General features: G+C 42.3%; 1 protein-coding gene across 1 annotated transcript; it reads right to left on the bottom strand.

Annotated features, from left to right (window-relative positions):
• Positions 1-1,804: 1,804 nt before the first annotated feature.
• LOC124612753 (AP-2 complex subunit sigma) lies at positions 1,805-21,819 on the bottom strand. The gene is made up of 4 exons (XM_047141144.1): positions 21,668-21,819; positions 3,157-3,306; positions 2,740-2,913; positions 1,805-2,605 (listed from the first exon to the last, which is right to left on the bottom strand). The coding sequence occupies exons 1-4, from the start codon at positions 21,668-21,670 to the stop codon at positions 2,504-2,506; spliced, it is 429 nt and encodes a 142-aa protein (XP_046997100.1). The 5' UTR covers positions 21,671-21,819; the 3' UTR covers positions 1,805-2,503.
• Positions 21,820-22,451: the final 632 nt, after the last annotated feature.

Here is a 22,451-nt window from a genome sequence, read left to right as displayed (position 1 = left end):
AGAAAGAGATAAAATCAAGGAGAAATAGGAGTAGGGTGTGAGAGGGGGTAAGATGGGCAAGCCACTATGCCCATAATGCAGCTGGCAGTCCCCAGAGCACAGTATGCGGTGGAAGACACACCTACTGCATCCCACCAGCACCACTTCACCGTCCATTTCCTCAAGAAAACGAGAAACACAGACAAGATGATAAAAGTTTAGGAAAGATAAACCATTAGAACTGGCAAACATAAAAGAACAAGGACAATAAAAAGGGGCGAAGAATAGGGGCCAGGCCAGATTGCCCAGTAAAGGCCACCATGGGATCCCTGGCCCAGAGCAGGTGAGCAATGCCCCTCCAACCCTTCAGATGGTCAATGAGACGAAAGTGTCCCACCTCACAGAGACAAGTAGAAATCACCTTAGCACATAAAATGTAAAACTATGTCAGCTTCTTTGGTGTTATCTGATAGCACCAAGGTAGCATGTCATGAAGTTTAAGATATCACTGCACAGGAGCCAAATTTGGGAAGTCGAGTAGTAAAGTAGGTCCTCACGTTGAAGAATATGGTTATGGATAAGTCAAGTGTGGTCAATGCATAGCCACAAAGGACAATGGATTCCCTGCGAGAAGTGCAAAGGGAAAACTTCTACACGGTTGTGGTCACTCAATTTGTTTGGAGGAACCAGGCATCCAACAACTGATGGCGTAAAGTCTACCGAAGACCCAGTTCTGAAACAGAGGGGAAGATGGGAGGACATGAAGGGAGGGAAAGGGAATGCAGCCCAGGAAAAAATAAGAGAGAGAATTCCCCCGAGAGACTAACCAAGATCGAGGCTTTCCATGCCTCAATTGTGATAGGAACAGGAAAAGGGGGTAAGTAACTATCATTATCGAAGTAACGTCCATATAACACAATTAGGTGGTTAGTTGAGTGCAGATGTATGTGTGGCGACAGCTCTCGCCCTTAAAGAGTTCAATTCTCTTATGTCACAAATTTGCTTGGATTTTCAACTGTGGTACAAATGATATAAATTACCCAATTGTAACCAAATATATTATGTACTTACTGTTTGGTGGTGGTGATGACTACCCACTCCAAATCTAACTTAATGGTGCTACTCAAATGTAGTATCCTTAAACTGATGTGCAAGAAGATCTAGTATGCGTGTTTAGCAATTATGGAAATTGATGTTCAATTCTCACAGTAGTGCACATCAACCTGTTGTCATTACAAGCAATATGTGAAGTTCAACAGGTGTCCCAAACATTTTATGAATATTACGGTATATTGATAATTTTTACTTATGGACCGTCTGACAGCAACTGACTAAAACACAATTTTAGTGCCATACGTGTTTCACCTTTAAAATTGTGTTTTATTCAGTTGCTGTCAGACGGCCCATAAGTAAAAATTATCAATATACCGTAATATTACACGCAACTGAGGAAGACAGGACCACAAAAGTTGAAGATTTTATTAATATGTTAGTCTAAATCACAAGCTAAAACTAATTCTGACTTTGGTTTTTTTTTCTTGTAATCTAAAGCACTGGGTTTAAGCAATCATTCTTCCTTTGCTCCATTGACAAATGGAATGGGATGAAGTCCTAAAACTGGTGCAATGGGAAGTACCCTATGCCACGGACTTCACATTTCAGAGTATAGATGTAGATGTTTATCATATTAGGAGTAACCTGCCAAAGGCAAGAGAAGAGGAATTTGATCCATGGTTGATTTGCTTAGTTGTTACACTACTTCGTTTAGCACAAGTGGTATCATACTTTATAATGGCTTACATCTAAACATAACAGAGCAATATAATTTATACTGCAACTTCGATCATTTCATTTCATGTTTCATAAACCACTGTTGATATATCAACAAATTAAGATACAAATAAAGCTAGAGATACAGTAGTCCATTATGCATATGAATTTGGGTATTACTTGTTCACTTTATGAAGGGCTACAACACGGTGACTGCCTCAGTGTCAGTGCTGCTTTTCCGGCACAGCCATAGTGGACGGCAATGTGTTTGATTTGTCTACATATTTGATGGGGGTGGGGCTGGACCTGATTAAGATGTGGAGTTATAAATATGTTACATGAATTTAATTTGAAATGGTTTAAATTTGGTGATATATCCAACAGAGATACTCTTCACACATTTTACTGACCACTAAGGTTCGTAGAGCACGGAAAAAAATGAATATCAGTCAGAAGTCATATATCTATCTAAACTGCTGCTCCTGTGAGACAATGCATCATAACTCTTCAAAAAAGGAACAAGTAGTACTTCACGAGTATATTCTGTGGAACATTTTAATAGAATTAAACAATATTAATAAAGAGAATATAATATTGCTTTTTCTGTACTTCAAAAAATATCTTAAACTTAAAGGAATGTATAACAATGAAATTATATATGACCAACAATCAACTGTCAGATCTTGGCACACAAATATATGTCAAAAATGTTTACATGATTATTTACAAATTATTTGAAACACACAAGTCTTGCTTATTCCAGCGAATTCAGCATCAGGAGCTGTTTTAAAACTTTTGTCTGGCTGGTTTCTCTTATTTCTCCAGCTAGAAACATTTCATCCACAACTGTGTACACCTGTAATGTTAAACAAGTTTGTAAGACATGGAAGTTTCCTATTCTGAACGTATACAAGCAATATTTCAGAAGTAATCTGCAAGCACAGTAAAAAGAGATTAAATTCATTTATTGGATAAGAAACAAATCCATACCTTATAGAAATTGAAGACTAGATCCAACTCACAGACATTGTGGAAGTACTCATTTAATACTTCTACAAAATTATGAATAGCTTCCAGATAGCAGAGATTATTGTCATTCACATCTACACAAATGCAGAAATAAAGGCCAGCATATCGCCTGTACACAATTTTGAAGTTTCGAAACTGAAAAATGGAGCAAATAAATTACTCACTAATGATATACAACTTCGTGATGTAGTTATAAAAGCACAAAAGTCTTCAAATCCCAACAACTTTTATACACATCATGAAAACTAAAAATGCAAAAATTATGATATCTACCAGAGCAGAATTGGTAAACAAATCTAAAGGTCAATTAAGCATATTAACTCATTCCAAGTCTGTCACAGGGCTGTTATAGAGCATGTTTAGAGTCAGTGTACAAACCTCAACAAAGTTGGTGTGTTTGGCATCCCTTACGGTGACCACAGCATGCACTTCTTCAATTAATTTTTGCTTTTCATCATCGTCAAAATTCATATACCATTTGGCCAATCTAGTCTTGCCAGCTCGATTTTGGATCAGTATGAAACGTATCTGCAACAATTTTTGTTTTACCTGCAGTGTAAATACTACACAATTCCACAAAATAAAAATAAAAAATAACTCATTCAGTGCAAAAATAGGAAACAGTTCCCAACTTCTATGAAATATCAGCATTAACTTCATCCATTAACAAATCCACAACTCATAGTCCCACTATGCATTCTTAATCTAATCATTCCTTTTCAAATGCTTTTCCTCCTACAAAGTGTCCAGCATACATTAGTGTGTCAATATCTGAATGTTGTTGAAAGAAGAGAAAAGACAATTTCTTATTCATTCTCTCTTACTTTCGTAAGGTCCAGACAGTTGTCTTGTTAAACATTGAGAGGTTTGTAGACTGTATATATGGGAAAATGAATGTGATAGTTTCTGACGGACCAGAAGGTGTCAGGCTTATGAAAAATGTTTTAGCTGTATGAAAACTGCTATGTGCGATGAAAATACGGTGATACTGAGTTCAAAGTATTCTCGAATGTATGGAGTTATTTTAAAAATATAAAAAAATCCTCCAAAGTAGCATCTTATCTTCGGAGAAGAAATTGTGCAGGACATTGCAGCTGGCTACTCAGAAAAGAAGATCATCGAAGCAACTCCAAGTAAGTTCGATAACCAAGGGGGGAGTGTGAGTCTTGCATACCAGTACCACACTGCCACCCTTCATCACTGGAAACCACCAAAACATGGGGACGAATGTGAGTAGGACACAAACAAGAGGAATTTTTTGAAGAAGATTGAGATGAAAGTTACGAGTTTCCATAGTAACATATAATAACGAGATGAAAAAATTGGTCTGCAAGATTCGATTAAGAAGATTTGGCGGTGGGGATGAAGCAATCCTCACACACGCAGTAACCAGCTGATGCCGACGCAGTCACAGTAGCCCGCCATCTTAGCTGGTTGCTGTTTGAGTTGCTGACTTCGTGCCCGCCGACACCACGACCAACATTTCATGCTGCTAACACCCGTGCGATTTTTACACCACACCGACACAGCCTACAATCCTATGCCAGGTGAGCTCAAGATAATAACTATTTGAATATAAACTAAGGTGGTCTTTATTTACAGAGGTGATTTCTTTTAATGATAGCAAGATCGAAGAAAATTAGGTCTCTGGAGAAGGAACAACAACCTACAGAAACTGTAGAACCAACCATGGCGATGACAGTGACTGAGGTCACACCAGACTGAACTGAAGTAGCAAATTTAATTAAGGGCTTAAGTCTGAAGTTAGACTCAGTGAATACTCAGGTAAATACCAAGTTAGATGTAGAGAGACAAGAGCTAAGTGATATAAATCTTTCTTTAAGTGAGAAACTAGAAGCACAACTAAGTGACCAAAATGTTGCTTTAAATGCAAAACTAGAAGCACAAAGTGCTAGTTTAAGTGAAAAGTTGTAAGCACAGAGTGAAGCTTTAAATTTTAAATTTGAGATGTTAAATGATAAAGTGGAAAATTTATGAGTAGATTTAAAGAATGAATTAAGTAATTCTTTAACTGTACAAATGGATCAAATGTTTATGAACTTTAACCAAAAGCAGGATGATCAATTTCAGAAGTTGACCCAGAGATTAGAATTTGATATTGAGGACAAGTGTACCAATATACAGTCTGATCTTAATGAGAGGTTAGGGTCATTTCAAAGTGTTTGTAATGTTACATTCAACGCAGTGAAACACAGATTACGTACCTTAAAAGATACCGTTGAAAGACAAGACAAACTGATTCCTATTGTACAATCGCAAATTGCAGGGGGTCAACACTCGTGTAGGTGCGCTAGAGAGAAATTTTAATGAAAAGCTAGCAACCTCAGATACCATAAATATACGCAGTCTGGAGGAACAGGTAGAGGAATTAAACGACCAGAAAGTTGCTGAGAGGGCGAAAACAAGCAACGTTCCATCACATTTAGCGTCCGAACTTGATTATACTAAAAACTGCATAGACCATTTGTGGAAGGAATTTACACTTATCCAGAATAAGATACAGAAGGGGGTAGACTCACAGAAAGTAGTGTTTACTAGTAAAGTGGTAATTGTTTTGTAGAGGGGAGACTTCCACACAAAATGTGATGAGAAGTGCTGGTCTGCACTTGCTCAAGCGAGGTTTAGAGCAGATCCATGGGATCCAGGCGGAGTCACATTATTCCCCAGGGACATTAACATTCTGTGTTAACGGGTGGAGTGACGACCGTCAGATCCCGAGGTGGGTTCGGTGTTACTTTCATCTTCGTTTTCCCACACCAAATTCTCTTGTAGTCTTTTACTATCCTGTATTCTGTTCTCATCCTCTTATACTGTCATATAGTTTAGTACTTACAGCATACTCATCTTGACATGGCGGACAACCAACAGTTGCAGCAAATCACTGATATCAAGGTCATACTGCTTTTGTGGAGGTAGCAGTAAGTTATCTTGTCATTATACGCAGTCTTACTTGTTTTAATGGCGCTAGGATCCCCAGTTATATAACCACCTTGATGGATTTGTTGTTGTATCAAGTCAAGACTTAAGCATTTGGTAATGCCTCGTAATATGTAAGTCAAACGCATGCTCCACTCTAGTCTCAATGTGAGATTGAGTTCAAAGTATTCTCGAGTGTACAGAGTTATTTTAAAAGTATAAAAAATTCCTCCAAAGTAGATTCTTATCTTCGGAGAAGAAGTTGTGCAGGACATCGCAGCCAGCTATCCGGAAAAGATCAGCAAAGCAACTCCAAGTAAGTTCAATAACCAAGGGGGAGTGCGAGTCTTGCACACCAGTACCACCCTTAATAACCGGAAACCGCCAGAGCATGTTATACCCTCAGGGAGTTGGGAATTATTTTCAGAGGATCAAACACACAAAACAGGGATACGATTTTCAAATTGCAGAAAAGGGTAATAAGAATAACCCAAAATAGTAAAGAAATATTACAAAAACTTAGTATCCTTACTGTACCAAATGAGTTTATCTACCAGTCTGTAGTATACAGGAGGAAAAAAAACAAATGTGTCCAAATAGTTCCACACGTCATCGTGGAACAAGATAATTTGGACTAACATTTACCAAGGGAATAAATGAAAACTCTAAAAAGCATTTTATATCTGATTGAAACCATATAACAATTTGCGCAAGAAGTTGAATGACATGAAACATTTATTCAAAAGAGCTGTCAAAGGGTATGCCTCTACTGCTTTAACAACTCAGACTACATAATTACCTCAAGAGCTCCACGAGGAGAATGACCTGGAAGTCTTGCTCGTTTCTTTCAATTTGACATCTGTCATTGATTTTCCTACTCGGGTAGTAAAGGACAGCAGCACATTGGTAGATAACACTTTTATAGACCAAGATAAGTTTGAAAACTTAAATTCTTGTCCTGTTGAGAATGGCCTTTCTGATGTGGTGCTCAGCTAGTTACAGTACATGACATAGCTCCATTCAGTAATTCAAAACTGCACTCCAAAGTTGCACATTCAATTAATGACTCAACAATTAGAAATTTCAGGGAAAATCTTCAGCAGTTAGACTGGGACGAGGTGTACAAGGAACCCGATGCTAATTTAAAACATAACTTATTTCATGATACACTTAAGAGAATTTGAAAACTGTTTCCTCAAGAAAGTAGTTAAATCCAACTATAAGAAACCATGCAAAAAACCTTGGCTTATTAAAGGAATAAAAATACCTTGTAACCACAAAAGGGAACTGTATCTAACAACAAGAAAGAGTAAGGACCCAGAAACAGCCAAACACAAGGTGCATTCCATAAGCAATGCGACCAAATTCATAAAAAATCATTTATTGAATATATTCATACAAATAATCAAAAATTTTCAAAATAGCACCCTCTTGCGTCGATACACTTCTGGAGGTGGTGTTTCCATGCCTGGAAGGCATCCTGGAATGCCTTTTCCAGAATGTCCTTTAGAGCTGATGTAACATGCGCCTGGATGCTTTCAATCGTGTCCCAATGTTTTCCTTTCATGACTCCTTTTAACCGAGGAAACAAAAAAAAGTCAGCGGGAGCTAGGTCAGGACTGTAGGGAAACCAACGGGTCTTGGTCCTGGCCAGGAAGTCGTTGACAATGAAGGCACTGTGATTCAGCACGTTGTCGTGGTGAACTTTCCATGTGTCCTTGATGTCACTTCGGCACTGTGAGACCCGCCTTTTCAATCTTTTGAGCACTTCCAAGTAGAAAGTTGAGTTCACTGTAGTTCCGGTAGGTATGAATTCATGGTGGACAATGCCTCTGACGTCAAAGAAGACAATGAGCATGGCTTTGATAATGGACTTGCTCATGTGTGCCTTCTTGGGATGGGGCGATGATGGGGTGTGCCACTCTGAACTCTGCCTTTTTGTCTCAGGGCCGTACTAAAAAATCCACAGCTCATCACCAGTGATACCCGAGTTTACTAAATGAGAATCATTTTCACACATTTCCAACATTTCTCAGGATCGAAGCACTCACATGTGCTTGTGTTTGTTGGTCCACACTTTTGGGACAAGTTTGGCACACACCTTTCTCACGTTCAAATCTTCGGTCACAATGCGAAAAACGGTTTTTGACATGTTTAGAGTTTGTGCTATCAATTGAACGCTCAGCCGTCTGTCAGAGTTCAAACAATCATGCACACGCATCACATTTTCGTCGACTCGTGCGGTTGATGGCCGTCCACTGCGAAGTTCGTTGGTGATCTCCTCTTGGCCCTCCATGTGCCATCGGTAAACTTGTGATTTGGACAAGCAATCAGTCCCAAAGGCATGCTGAAGTATGGGAAACGTTTCGGTGGTGGACTTCCCAAGTTTAACGCAAAATTTGATACCATACCATTGCTCTACAAAATGATCCATTGCACTGTGTTGCATAAACTCAAAATGGGGTTGATGGAAACGCATGTCCTGACTCTCCGGCAGCTTGCAGCTTTTTTTTTTTTTTAATTTTTTTTATTAAGGGCGCTCAACTACTGAGGTCATTAGCGCCCAGTCACTGTTGTTAGAGCACATGGAATCTAGTAAAACTCAAGGGGAGGGGGGACACCAGAAAGACCTGACAAAGATGTAGATAAAATAAGTAAAAAGGTTAGATGTCTTTGGACAAGCCAGTCAAAGTTATAAAACGCAGAACATGAGCAGCTGCTCGAGCGTCATCAGCTAAAATATCCGGTAAAGTAGATGGCAGGGACAGGACAACACGAGATTGACTAAAGCGGGGACACGACAATAAAACATGGCGCACTGTTAATGCCTGACCACAAGGGCACTGCGGGGCTGGGTCACCGGAGAGCAGGTAGCGGTGGCTAAACCGGCAATGCCCAATCCGCAAATTGGTCAGAAGGACCTCCTCCCGCCGAGATGGTCGGGAGGAGGTTGTCCAAGCAGTTGGGAGCGGTTTTACTGCCCGGAGCTAGTTTCCTTGGAGGGATGACCAAGCATCCCACCACAACGACACAAGCCTCTTACAAACATCCCCATGAACGTCAGATGACGGGACACAATGGGAGGCTGGCCGAGGCAGGAGGACTGCAGCCTTGGCTGCAGCATCCGCAGCCTCATTCCCAGGCACTCCTACATGTCCGGGAACCCACAGAAAGCTGACAGGAAAACCATTATCAGCGAAAGAATGGAGGTACTGCTGTATCCATTGAACCAAGGGATGGACCGGATAGGGAGCTCCAAGGCTCTGAAGAGCACTGAGTGAGTCAGAGCAGAGTACATACGATGAATGGCTGTGGCGGCGGGCATACTGAACAGCTTGATGGAGAGCAAAAAGCTCGGCCGCAAAGCTGGAACATTAGTCGAGGAGCCGGTATTTAAAGGTGGCGGCCCCTAGGACAAAGGCACAGCCGACACCATCGTCAGTTTTGGAGCCATCGGTGTAAATAAAGGTGTGACCGGCAAGTCGAGCACGAAGTTCGACAAACCGTGAGCAATACACTGCAGCCGGAGTACCCTCCTTCGGGAGTGAGCTGAGGTCGAGATAAATATGAACCGGAGCCTGGAGCCAAGGTTGTGTCTGGCTCTCACCCTCTCTGAAGGTGGTAGGGAGGGCAAAATCCAATTGTCGAAGCAGGCGACGGAAGCGGACCCCGGGGGGGCAGCAGGGCAGACACATACAACCCGTACTGACGTTCGAGAGAATCGATGAAGAAGGACTGGTAAGAGGGGTGGTCGGGCATAGACAACAGCCGGCAGGCATACCGACACAGCAGTACGTCGCACCGGTAGGTCAATGGTAATTCGGCAGCTTCAGCATAAAGACTCTCGACAGGACTAGTGTAGAAGGCTCCGGTCGCAAGACGTAACCCCCAATGGTGGATGGAGTTGAGACGGCGTAAGAGGGATGGCCGAGCAGACGAGTAGACGAAGCTCCCATAATCCAGCTTCGATCGGACTGTGGACCGATACAAGCGAAGCACGACAGTGCGATCCGCTCCCCAAGATGAACCACTAAGAACCCTGAGGACATTAAGGGAATGTGTACAACGGGCCGCCAAATAAGAGACATGCGGAGACCAACACTGTTTCCTGTCCAACGCGAGCCCTAGAAACTTAGTTGTTTCCACGAATGGGAGAACAATGGGACCGAGACGCAAGGATGGCGGAAGGAATTCTTTATATCGCCAAAAGTTGATACAAACCGTCTTCTCTTCAGAGAACCGGAAGCCATTTGCCACACTCCATGAGTATAGGCTGTCTAGACAAAGCTGAAGGCAGCGCTCCAGGAGCCATGTTCTCTGGGCACTGCAGTAGATCGCGAAGTCATCGACAAAGAGAGAGCATGAGACATTAGGTGGAATGCAATCCATAATTGGATTGATCGCGATGGCAAAAAGGGCTACGCTCAAGACGGAACCCTGAGGCACTCCGTTCTCCTGGAGGAAGACGTCAGACAATACGGAACCCACACGTACCCTAAACTTTCGATCCGTTAAAAAGGAATCAATAAAAAGGGGCAGGCAACCGCGTAGGCCCCACCTGTGCATAGTGCGGAGGATACCTCCTCTCCAACAGGTATCATAAGCCTTCTCCAAATTGAAGAACACGGCTACCGTTTGGCGCCTTCGCAAAAAGTTGTTCATGATGAATGTCGACAAGGTCACAAGGTGGTCAACAGCGGAGCGGCGGCAACGATAGCCGCATTGGACATTGGTAAGTAGCCGTCGAGATTCAAGAATCCAAACTAACCGAGCATGAACCATGCGCTCCATCACCTTACAGACACAGCTTGTAAGAGAAATGGGGCTGTAACTAGAAGGAAGGTGTCTATCCTTCCCGGGTTTGGGTATAGGAACAACGACGGTGTCACGCCAACGCATGGGGACCTGACCTTCGGTCCAGACGCGATTGTAGGTACGAAGAAGGAAGCCTTTGCTCGCCGGAGAAAGGTGTGCCAGCATCTGAACGTGAATGGCATCTGGCCCCGGAGCAGAGGACCGGGACAGTGCAAGAGCACGTTCGAGTTCCCGCATAGTAAAGGGGGCATCATAAGTTTCCAGATTCAGCGAGTGGAAGGAAGGTCACCGAGCCTCTTCTGCCTCTTTCCTGGGAAGGAACGCAGGGTGGTAATGGGCGGAGGTTTAAACCTCCGCGAAAAACCGGCCGAAGGATCAACGAGGACCTCATTACCTGAGGTCAGGCCAGGTACCGAGGAGTGGGCTTTAATGCCCGACAGCCAGCGTAGGCCACCCCATACGACAGAAGAGGGAGTAAAACTGTTAAAGGAGCTGGTGAAAGAGGCCCAACAAGCTTTTTTGCTGTCTTTGATGACTCTACGGCATTGCGCTCGGAGTCGTTTGTATCCAATACAATTCGCCAACGTAGGATGGTGGCGAAAGGTGCGTTAAGCACGTCGCCGAGCACGGATAGCGTCTCTACAAGCCTCGTTCCACCAGGGGACGGAAACGTGATGTGAAGAAGAGGTAGTACGAGGAATGGAACGTTCGGCAGCATTGATGATAACAGCAGTGAGGTATTCGACCTGACTGTCACAACTGAGAAAATCGTGGTCCGGAAAGTTCGCCAGGGAGGAGTAAAGTCCCCAGTCAGCTTTCGGTATGTTCCAGCTCGAAGGACGTGGGGATGGGGTGAGGTGTAGGAGACGAACGACACAGGGGAAGTGGTCGCTCGAATAGGTGTCAGAAAGGACATACCACTCGAACCGACGGGCAAGAGTGGTAGAACAGATCGAGAGGTCCAAGTGGGAGTAGGTATGAGTAGAGTTCGAGAGGAAAGTTGGGGCGCCAGTATTGAGGCAGACAAGATTGAGATGGTTGAAGACATCCGCCAAAAGTGAGCCTCTTTGACAGGATGCAGGAGAGCCCCAAAGGGGACGATGGGCATTGAAGTCGCCAAACAATAAAAACGGCAGGGGAAGCTGAACAATCAGGTGCATCATGTCAGCCCGACTAACAGCGGATGACGATGGAGTGTAGATGGTACAAACTGAAAAAGTAAAAGCAGAAAGAGTAATACGGACAGCTATTGCTTGAAGTGGGGTGGTCAATGGGATGGGATGGTAATAGACATCTTCCCGAACAAGCAACATGACCCCACCATGAGCTGGGATACCGTCCACAGGGGTGAGGTCATACCGCTCTGAGGTATAGTGGGTAAAGGCAATACGGTCAGTCGGGCGCAACTTGGTTTCCTGGAGACCAAGGACGAGCGGACAGTGCAGGCGGAGGAGCAGTTGTAATTCCTCCCGATTAGATCGAATACCTCTTATGTTCCAATGTAACAAGGCCATCGCTTGTCAAAAAAGAGGGGGAACGAGACAGGGGAAGAGCTGGTCACCACGACGGACGCGGAGGGCCAGGTTTCGAGGGAACAACGCTACAACCGGCGGGAGGCGGATCCGGTTCCATCGAGTCGTCGCCAGCTGCGGCCGCTGTCCCTGGTGGTGTAGGAGGGGCAGCATCATTTGCCGACGAGAGGCCAGCTGAGCGCCTGGCAGCAGAGCGTCCCGGCGAAACTGAGGACGGTCGGGAGCAGCGACTCACGGATGGAGCGTCAGACGAAACGCGCCGGGGTGGAGAGGGGGATAGAGACATCTTCTTGGAGGCCTTCTTGGAAGTCCGAGGAGGCACAGGAGTGGTGGGCTGGACCCGAAGAAGGTCCTCACGCGCGGGGTCCGTTTTGGAACGCCGGACCTCGGAAGCTGGGGTCCGTAATGTTTCCACGATGGAGGATCGCTTCTCAGGCGGCAGCGTGGGGGGGTGGGGGGGGGGGAGGAGGAAGGGTGGCCCCTGGGGCAGAGGGGGCGGGGGCCACGGGGGAGAAGGATTTGGAAGGGAGGGATTTGGGAGGCGGAGGCAGAGACCCCGGATGGGTGGAGGAGGCGGAGGGGGGACAGGATAGGGGTGAGGATACCGCAGAAGGAGGGGACACAACTGAGGCAAATGAAGTGGTCAACGGCATGGGATGGAGGCGGTCATACTTCTTCCTGGCCTCAGAATAAGAGAGACGATCCAAAGTTTTGAGTTCTTGTATTTTCTTCTCCTTCTGATATGCGGGGCAGTCTGAGGATCTAGGCGAGTGGATGCCAGGACAATTAACGCACCGAGGTGGTGGGGTGCATGTATGTTCCTCACGAAGAGGATGTCCACAATCGCCACAAAGGGGCTCAGCCTCACACTATGACGACATGTGCCCAAAGCGCAAACACCGAAAACAGTGCATAGGAGGCGGGACGTAAGGTCGCACGTCGCACCGGTAGCACATCACCTTTACCTTCTCCGGGAGAACGTCCCCCTCGAAGGCGAGGACAAAGGCCCCGGTGTCGATGCGACGGTCTTTGGGGCCGCACTGGACTCGCCGGACGAAATGCATGCCTCGGCACTCCAGGTTGGCCCTGAGCTCCTCATCAGATTGCAGCAGGAGGTCCCGATGAAAAATAACCCCCTGCGTCCTATTTAGTGCCAGATGCGGGACAATGGACACTGGGATATCCCCTAGGCGGTCGCACGCCTGGAGCGCCGCCGACTGTGTGGCGGAGGTGGTCTTTATAAGAACGGACCCCGAACGCATCTTACTGAGAGCCTCGATTTCCCCGAAGATGTCCTCAATGTGCTGAACAAAGAACATGGGCTTGGAGGTGGCAAACATCCCCCCCATCGGTTCGAGAACAGACCAAATAGCGGGGGGGAAGTACTTCGCCCCAAGCCGGCGGGCCTGTCCCTCCTCCCAGGGAGTGACCAAGGGGGAAAGGGCAGGAGAACCAGAACTAGAGACAGTACCTTTCCTTTTGAAAGACTCGGCCGCAGAGCGACCTGATACGTGTTGACGTTTCATCTGCGAAACGTCCGCCCCGATACCACCCACTCCGACCAGGGGCTCTCCCCACGGGCGCCACCCAGCCTCAGCAAGGGCCACCTGGCAGGATGACCGTTGCCGGGAGTCCTGATGCCCCAAGGAGACGGGCATCTACTCCTTGGCCAACGTGGGGAAGGTGCAGCTCAGGTATCGGCAGTACGATCCCTGTGTTGTCAGGGGGCTACAACCTAGAGGGTACATGACGACCCCACCACAACGGGCTGGCTACCGTGCTGGATTTCTGGTGCCATGGAAAGTCCATCATGATCGTAGGTGCAGATGGGGACGCATTATGGGCGTAACTTGTACAACCCATCAGGCGTTTAGGCCCAATTTGAGGAATAGTGGGTATGGTTACAACGCCGGTACAATGCTGAGTGCCAAGGTCTTAGTGCACTGAGGACCAGTGGTACACCACGTAAGGAGTCCTTCACCAAAAGGCTCGTACTTCTGTAGAATTTTGAAAAATGGAGGTCAAACCCCAAGGGGGACCATCACATGGAAAGCCAAAACGGTTGAAACTCCTTTCAGTCGCCTCTTACGACAGGCAGGAATACCTCGGGCCTATTCTTACCCCGGACCCACAGGGGGTGCAGCTTGCAGCTGAATGAGACAAAGAGCGTTTTGAAGCTAAGACCCCCCTCCACTTAGCCCAGCCGGTTACAACACGCAGTGGTGTACCATTGCATCAGAAAAAAATTGGTAGCATTGCTTATGAATGCACTCTGTATTATAAAAACTACTGTGCTACATTAAGAAAGGTTATTAAAATGTCCAGAAGCATGTGCATTATGTCTGAGATTAATACCTCTGATAACAAAATCAAAATAATTTGGAATATTATTACAAGGGAGACAGGGCAACCAAGAGTACAGGACGACGGCATTATCATCATAGCAAATGGAAACTTGACAAACAACAAGCCGGAAGTCGAAAACTTTTTGAATAATCATTTATAAATGTTGCAGAGAAAATAGGATCTAAACCTTCATGACAAGAAGCCTTACCCACACAATTTGATACAACTGAAATTCTACCCACCTCTCCTCCTGAAATTAGGAAGATAATAAACTCTCAAGAATAAAAGCTCACATGGAATTGATGGCATTTCTAGCAGGATAATAAAAGCTTGTTCCCAAGAGATTAGTGGGATTCTTAGCCACATATGTAATAGCTCTCTGAAGCAGGTTATTTTCCCAGATAGAATGAAGTATGCCATTGTTAAACCATTGCATAAATAAGGGGATACGTCCGATAACAACTACCCCCCAATCTCCCTTCTGACTGCCTTATCCAAAATTCTTGTAAAAGTAATGTATTGTACAGTAGCTTCACATCTATGTAAAAATAAAGTTTTAACAAATCGTCATTTTAGTTTCCAGAAAGGTTTTTCGACGGAAAATGCTACATATACTTTCACTAATGAAATATTAAATGCGCTGAGTAACTGGAAGGCACCCGTTGGGATTTTTTGTGATCTCTCAAAGGCTTTTGATTGTGTAAATCATGAAATACTTCTAGATAAGCTCAAGTATTGTGGTATGAAAGGGATAGTGCTCAAATGGTTTAAATCATACCTAACTGGAAGAGTGCAGAAAGTTGAAATGAGCAGTTCACATAAAATGAAAAAACTGGTGATATCTCAAACTGGGGAACAATCAAGAATGGGGTGCCGCAAGGTTCGGTCTTGGGTCCTCTGCTGTTCTTAATATACATTAATGACTTGCCATTCTATATTCACGAAGATGCAAAGCTGGTACTTTTTGCCGATGATACAAGTATAGCTATCACACCCAACAGATAAGAATTAACTGATGAAATTGTAAACGATATTTTTCAGAAAATCATTAAGTGGTTCTCTGCAAATGAGCTCTCATTAAACTTTGACAAAACACAGTATATACAGTTCCACATAGTAAATGGAATGATACCATTAATAAATATAGACTTTGATCAGAAATCTGTAGCTAAAGTAAAATACTCAAAATTTCTAGGTGCATGCATTGATGAGGGGTTGAACTGGAAAAAGCACACTGAAGATCTGCTGAAACGTTTCAGTTCAGCTACTTATACTATTAGGGTCATTGCAAATTTTGGCGATATACATCTCAATTAATTAGCTTACCACACCTATTTTCATTCTCTGCTTTCGTATGGCATCATATTCTGGGGTGACTCATCATTGAGTAAAAGAGTGTTCATTGCACAAAAGCGTGTAATCAGAATAATTGCTGGAGCTCATCCTGCAGACACTTATTTAAAGAGCTAGGGATCTTCACTGTAGCCTCACAATATATATATTCACTTATGAAATTTGTTATTAACAAATAGAATGAATTCAAAAGTAATAGCAGTGAACATGGCTACAACACTACGAGAAAGGATGATCTTCACTGCTCAAAGTTAAATCTAACTTTGGCTCAGAAAGGGGTAAATTATGCTGCCATAGAAGTCTTTGGTCACTTACCTAATAGCATCTAAAGTCTGACAGATAGCCATATAGTATTTAAAAGAATTTCTGAATGGCAACTCCTTCTACTCATTAAATGAATTTTTGGATAATTTCCCCACCCCCACAAAAAATTAAGTGTCATGTAATATTTTGTGTAATGTAATATCTTGTACAGACACCTTTTATTAACCTGACACGTTCTACATCATTACGAAGTGTCATATTCATGATCTATGGAACAAGTACAAATCTAATCTAGTTCATTAACACTTCTGTTGCGTAACAGTCTACAGTATTTGTAGGAAAAGCTTACACTGAAGTTTGACAGCACATAATACTAATGTCTCAGCTCTTTTTCCGAATTTATCATGAGGGGGCTCTAAGGCTACTTTTCAGTCCGGCAGAGAGGAAGACATGAAACTGTAACAGAGGCCTAGCAGCAGTGCCAGGGTTGTAACCATCTGCAAAAGTGTGTGGTGAGCACACTGTGGATAATTATTTTTCATGTTATTAAGTTAACTTGTTCCCAATATGTACAACATAAGAGAAGTGTACGTTATCTAAACCCATGGAAACAGTGCCGTCATTAAGACTCTGACCTCAGGTTTAGGAGGATACAGGCTTATTTCTGAGGAGACAAAGTACTAATCAACTCAAATGAAATGCCCCATGCAGGCAAGAGTATTAAAATCCTAGTGATCAGTTGCTGAAACATTCACAAGAAAGTGCCAGAGTTTTAAAGGATCCTAAAAAGCAGTGAAGCTCACACAACAGGGTACAGAAAGTTGGGTAAAACCCAAACTTGATAGCAGTGATAATTTTGGGGAAAATTTAAGCATATATTGAAAGGACAGGCTAATGAGAAATTGAGGTGGTATATCTGTCACAGCAGACCAATTCAAATCCAGCAAGACAGAAACTGAAGCTGCCTGCAAAACTGTTTTGGCACGACTCACTATCACGAGTCAACATAAATCATAAATTTGTAGCTGGAATCTTCTATCAACCTCCAGATGCAACAAAAAATATTTAAGAGACAACCTCAGTCCACTAGTATGTAAGTTCCTCACTACAACTCAAATTGTTAGAGGAGATTTTAACTGCCAAACAATCAACTGGGATAATTGCAGTTTTGTCAATAAAGGGTGTGAAGAAACATCCTGCAAAACATTAGTAAATACCTCCTCTGAAAACTATCTACAATATACAGTTTGAAATCCCACTGAAGATGAAAATATTTTGCATCTAATGGTGACAGACAGACTTTACCTCTTAGAGGATGTTCACAATAAGGCCAGTATCAATTACCACGAAGCAGTTTTAACAATTATAATTACCAAATTAGATTTAAACCAAATGGAAAGATTCAGTTAACCAGATAAACAAGCAGCACTGTCACATCTCACATCTACTGAGGAACATGAAAATTTTAGTTCATGATAGAAGCATTTTAGTGAACTATGGCTCAAGTTTAAAAAAAATATATGATCATGCATTGGACAGATATGTACCCAGCAGAACAATTCATGATGGGAGGGACAATCTATAGTATGCAGTAATGTTGAAAAAAACCACTAAAGAAATAGATGCAAAACAAAGCATCATGTTATGGATACCCAGATGGTAAATGAGACACATTCATCTGTCAAGAGGGCATTGTGTGAAATGTTCAATGACTACCGTAACATTATGATTGAAGATCTTTCACAGAAACCAAGGAAATTCTAGTCATATGCAAAGGCTTTCAGTGGCACCAAAATTACTACCCAGACACTCACGGATGCGACATGAATTTAAATGGAGGGTAGCAAAGCAAAAGCAGAACTACTTAACTCTGTTTTCAAGTGTTCCTTTAAAAACCCAGAATCGGTTAGATTCTCATGCCAATGGTAAGATGAGCGAAATAGATATTACTTCCACTGATGTTGAGAACCAGCTGAAAGCTCTACAGCCTGATGGAATACCTATCAGATTCTATACCACATCTGCAGCTTAGTTAGATCCTCGTAATTATAAGATATTGAAAATCCCTAAAAAATAAAAATAAAATAAAATTCAACCAGTGGGTAGAAGAATGCAAAAGTCATTAGTCAACAAGAAGGGCAGCCAAACTGATCCAGAAAACTGCTCTTCAATATCCTTGACATCCACTTCTTGTTGAATTTTTGAACATATTTTGACGCTCAAATGTACTGAGATATCTAACAGAATTACCTTCTCATGCCTATCAGCAAAGATTCTGAAAATATTTATCACATGAACTCCAAACCCCTGCTTTTCTCATGACACCGTAAAAGCCATTGATCAAAGCAGTCAGATAGATAGTACAGTGTTCCTTGACTTCTGAAATGCAGTTGACTCATTACCAAACACATGCTTATTATCTAAAGTACAATCATATGGGAATCAAGTTGGGTTTGTGTGTACCTATGGATTTCTTGGCATGGAGGACAACATATTACCCTGGATGGAGAGTAATCAAAAGATGTTAGAAGTAATTTCAGCAGTGCTCCAGAGATGTTGATACCCTTACTGTTCACGTTGTATATTGGTGACCATGCAGACAATGTTAATACTTATCTCACATACTTTTTGGAGATGATGCAGTTACCTATAATGAAGTACTCTCTGGAGGGGAAAAAAAAGAAAAAAAAAAAGAATCAGTCAGAACATAAGATTTCGAAGTGGTGCAAAGAGAGGCAAATCACTTCAAATGTTCAGAAATGTAAAATCGTGCACTTCACAAAATGAAAAAAGTTCGTATCCTATGGCTACACTACCAATGATTAACAGCTGGAATTTGTCAACTAATACAAATACCTGGGTTTAACAATTTGTAAAGATAGTAAATGGAACAATCACATATGCTCAGTCATAGGTAAAGCAGGTGACAGACTCAAGCTTATAAGCAGGAATATTAAGGAATTGCAATAACTCCACAAAGGAGGCTGCATACTCATTGCCTGGGTTTACTGGGACACTTTTAGGAATGTCTGTTAACCTGGACAGAAGACAGGGTGCAGAATACTACTGTGACCCATTCCTGAGTACTGCTTGAGTGTCTGGGATCCCAAAAGGTCAGAGTGAAGAAAAACATTGAAGCAATTCAGAGGTGGGCCATTATGTATGGCACCAGTAGCTCTGATCAACAAGCAAGTGCAATGGAGATGCTCTATGAACTCAAATGGCAATTGCTGGAAGGAAGACAATGCCATGTAGGGCTAATATTACTAATAAATGCAGTAATTTGAAATCTATATTCAATCCCATGCTGCAGATAAATGTTTATAGAGTATAGGTCACACCTGGCCTAGTTTAAATTCTTGACAACAGATACAGTAAAACACACACACACACACACACACACACACACACACACACACACACACACGTTTATTAACCCAATACATAAAACAATAAATAGGTCTATCAATACTGCACTTCTACATTTTCACAGAAATTTTCTGAAGCTTTTCACATACAACAAAAACCTTAATTGAGAAAGCTAATGCGTTCACATAATATTCAGTTGAGATATTGAACACACAGATGACTAGAAATATTGCTACAATATTTTCACTTAAAAAAAGAAACATAATTTGTTATTATGAATGAATGATTTCACAATCTGCCTCCCCACCCCAATTCGACTTACTCTGCGAGCCAATTAAGAGTGTGACAGAGTCAACGTGAATGACAGCAGAACAACCACATCCGTTTTTAAACACAAGCAATGGATTAATTTCTTGCATATAAACATAATTTATATTTTGATCCCCTCTAACATATTACTCAGCTTAATTACTTGGATCTTTACATGTTAACAGATGCTACATAAGCAGCAACAACTGTTGTAATGACAAGTGTGAAGCACTCAAATTTGCAATACAGATGTAATGCACTCAAGTTAATGTGTACATGGGCTATCAATATCTATTAATTCATATCAATTCACAATCTCTGAACTCAAAGTCTTCGAACAACGACATATACAGCAAAGGAAAAAAACATATCATCACACACTGTCAAATTAGAATTTTAGGGACTAGTGTAGCAGGGGATACAACCCGTCGGCTTTGGACAATGACGTTACAAGTCGCCAATCGAGAAGCGATTCTTCTTAGTGTTGTAGCTCCCTTCAGTGGCTGATAAGTGTTTTTTGGCTTTAAAAAAAAAATCTCACGAGATAGAATAAACAGATCCACTTTATTAAGCAATCAGTAAAAAAACGAAACTGAAACATAACAGCAAAAGCGAAAATGGTAAACTGCTCTCTGGCGACTTGTGACGTCATTGTCCAAAGCCGACGGGTTGTATCCCCTGCTACACTAGACCCGAATTTTATGGTGCCATTGGCATTGCTGCAAAATGGTTCGAGTCTTACTTAACTAATAGGAAACACAGTGTGTCATTGACTTGTCTGTTACATTGCCAGATGCTAAGTCTGTTTTGTTTGCATACGATAGAAACATTGCAATAAACAGCACGTAAAGTACAGATTTAGTAATGGCTACTAATCAAATTTTAAACGATATTAATAAATGGTTTAAAGCTAACTCACCTGGCATTAAGCTTCGACAAGACCAACTATACGCTGTTCAGAATGTGTACAAATTTCCTCCCAGCAATTGTATAACATATGAAGACATGCATATAGAAGAGATCGACAGTTTTAAATTTCTTGGACTACAACTCTATAATAAAAGCACCTGGGAATGGCATACCACCAAACTGCTGAAGAGCCCAAACAAGTCTGTATTTGCAATGTGAATGATGTTAGATGTGGGGGGAAAAAACCTTGCATACTTTGCTTGCTTTTATTCTATTAAATCATAGGATCATATTAAGGGTGACTCATCAAACCGAGCAAGTTTTAAGGGTGCAAAAGCATTTAATAAGACTCATTTGCAGTGTAAATTCAAAACCACATAGGAATCGATTCAAGGAAATGCGTATTCTAACCACTGCTTCTCAGTATACTTATAAATTAATGAAAGTTGTTATAAATATTGTGTTTGTTTCCAACCAACAGCTCTTGTTCATAAAGACTAGGTCTTTACCTTGGTCCAAAAGGATATCCAATATTCATGAACATACATTTTCAATAAATTGCCAGCAACCATTAAAAACTTGGTTTCACATAAAGCACAGTTTAGACGTAGTTTGAAAGACTTTTCGGTAGACAAATCCTACCACTCCAGAGATGAATACCTTAGCAGGGACTGTTAGACCAGCTTAAATAAAATGTTTGTTAGGTTTCATTTATGACAGTACTTGCACACAACAACACACATTAGACATTTTGCATACAACTTTATTAAAAGTGGATAACAATGTTTCATTCTGACAGTCTATCACTTCTGCAAATATCAGCGGTTTCGGTTTACTGTAAAGTGTTTACGAAGTTTGACAGTCTAGTGACAATTGATTTGGGAAACGAGTATTTTATTCAAATGTTCTATGTTTTATATTATACTTCCTAACGTGTTCCACAGCCACTACTATTATATTAATCTGGGATCTACGGAACGAGAACTGAATTGAATCCAATCTCACGCAAAACACAGATGTAAAAAAAAAAAAAAAAAAACTTTAAACGGACGTACCATTTTTCTTCTACCTTTCCCTCAGTAACAACGCCTCCTTTCGAATATCCGTCCAACTCCAAAGATGATGTGGATTCCGAAGCGGCACCGAAATGTATATAAGTAGCACTTCGCCAGAGAACAGCTGTAGACCATAGACCACCGAAGGCACTGATAGATGTCTCTGCGGTCACGACGTCATTAGAGAGCCTATATTCTCTGTATGCATGGGCTCTCTAGATATAGTCACAGTCTAACATAACAGTCGCGACACTTCGCCTCGATTTTGTTGCCTACCGCGCCAGCAGCGCCCCAAGCGGTCAGTAACTTAAACTGTGAGTTCGGCGCGTTCGTGAAAGCGAATAGTGGTTGTTTATTTTGATTTCTACAGTGGTTTTTACAAGCGGGAGCGTTTGTAGCGCAATAAATTGCACCAACAACAGGAAGAAGACACCACAGCTGTCTTTTTTTACGTTTCCTAAGGTTCCTGAGAGGTATATACCATCATGTTACTAAACTGTATCGTCAGGATTCACTTGCAAACTACATGTGTATTAATGATTAATGTTTCGTTTTAGGAGCAGAAGATGCTTAGTTAATAGCAGACGAGAAAATCTAATGAAAAAAGACCCAGTTTACCTGTATAATAATATAAGGTTTTGTTCGCTACATTTCGAACAAAATCAGTTCATGAACGCAGACAATAATAAACTCGTGTGGAATGCAGTACCCACGCTGTTTGACATCCCAAATAAGCCACCTCAACTGACGATGAAGGGGAAACTGCCACAAAGACTCGACGATC

The sequence above is a fragment of the Schistocerca americana genome, chromosome 4 (assembly GCF_021461395.2).
Source record: "Schistocerca americana isolate TAMUIC-IGC-003095 chromosome 4, iqSchAmer2.1, whole genome shotgun sequence".
Classification (NCBI taxonomy): Eukaryota; Metazoa; Arthropoda; class Insecta; order Orthoptera; family Acrididae; genus Schistocerca; species Schistocerca americana.
This window is presented reverse-complemented; position numbering and strand designations above follow the sequence as displayed.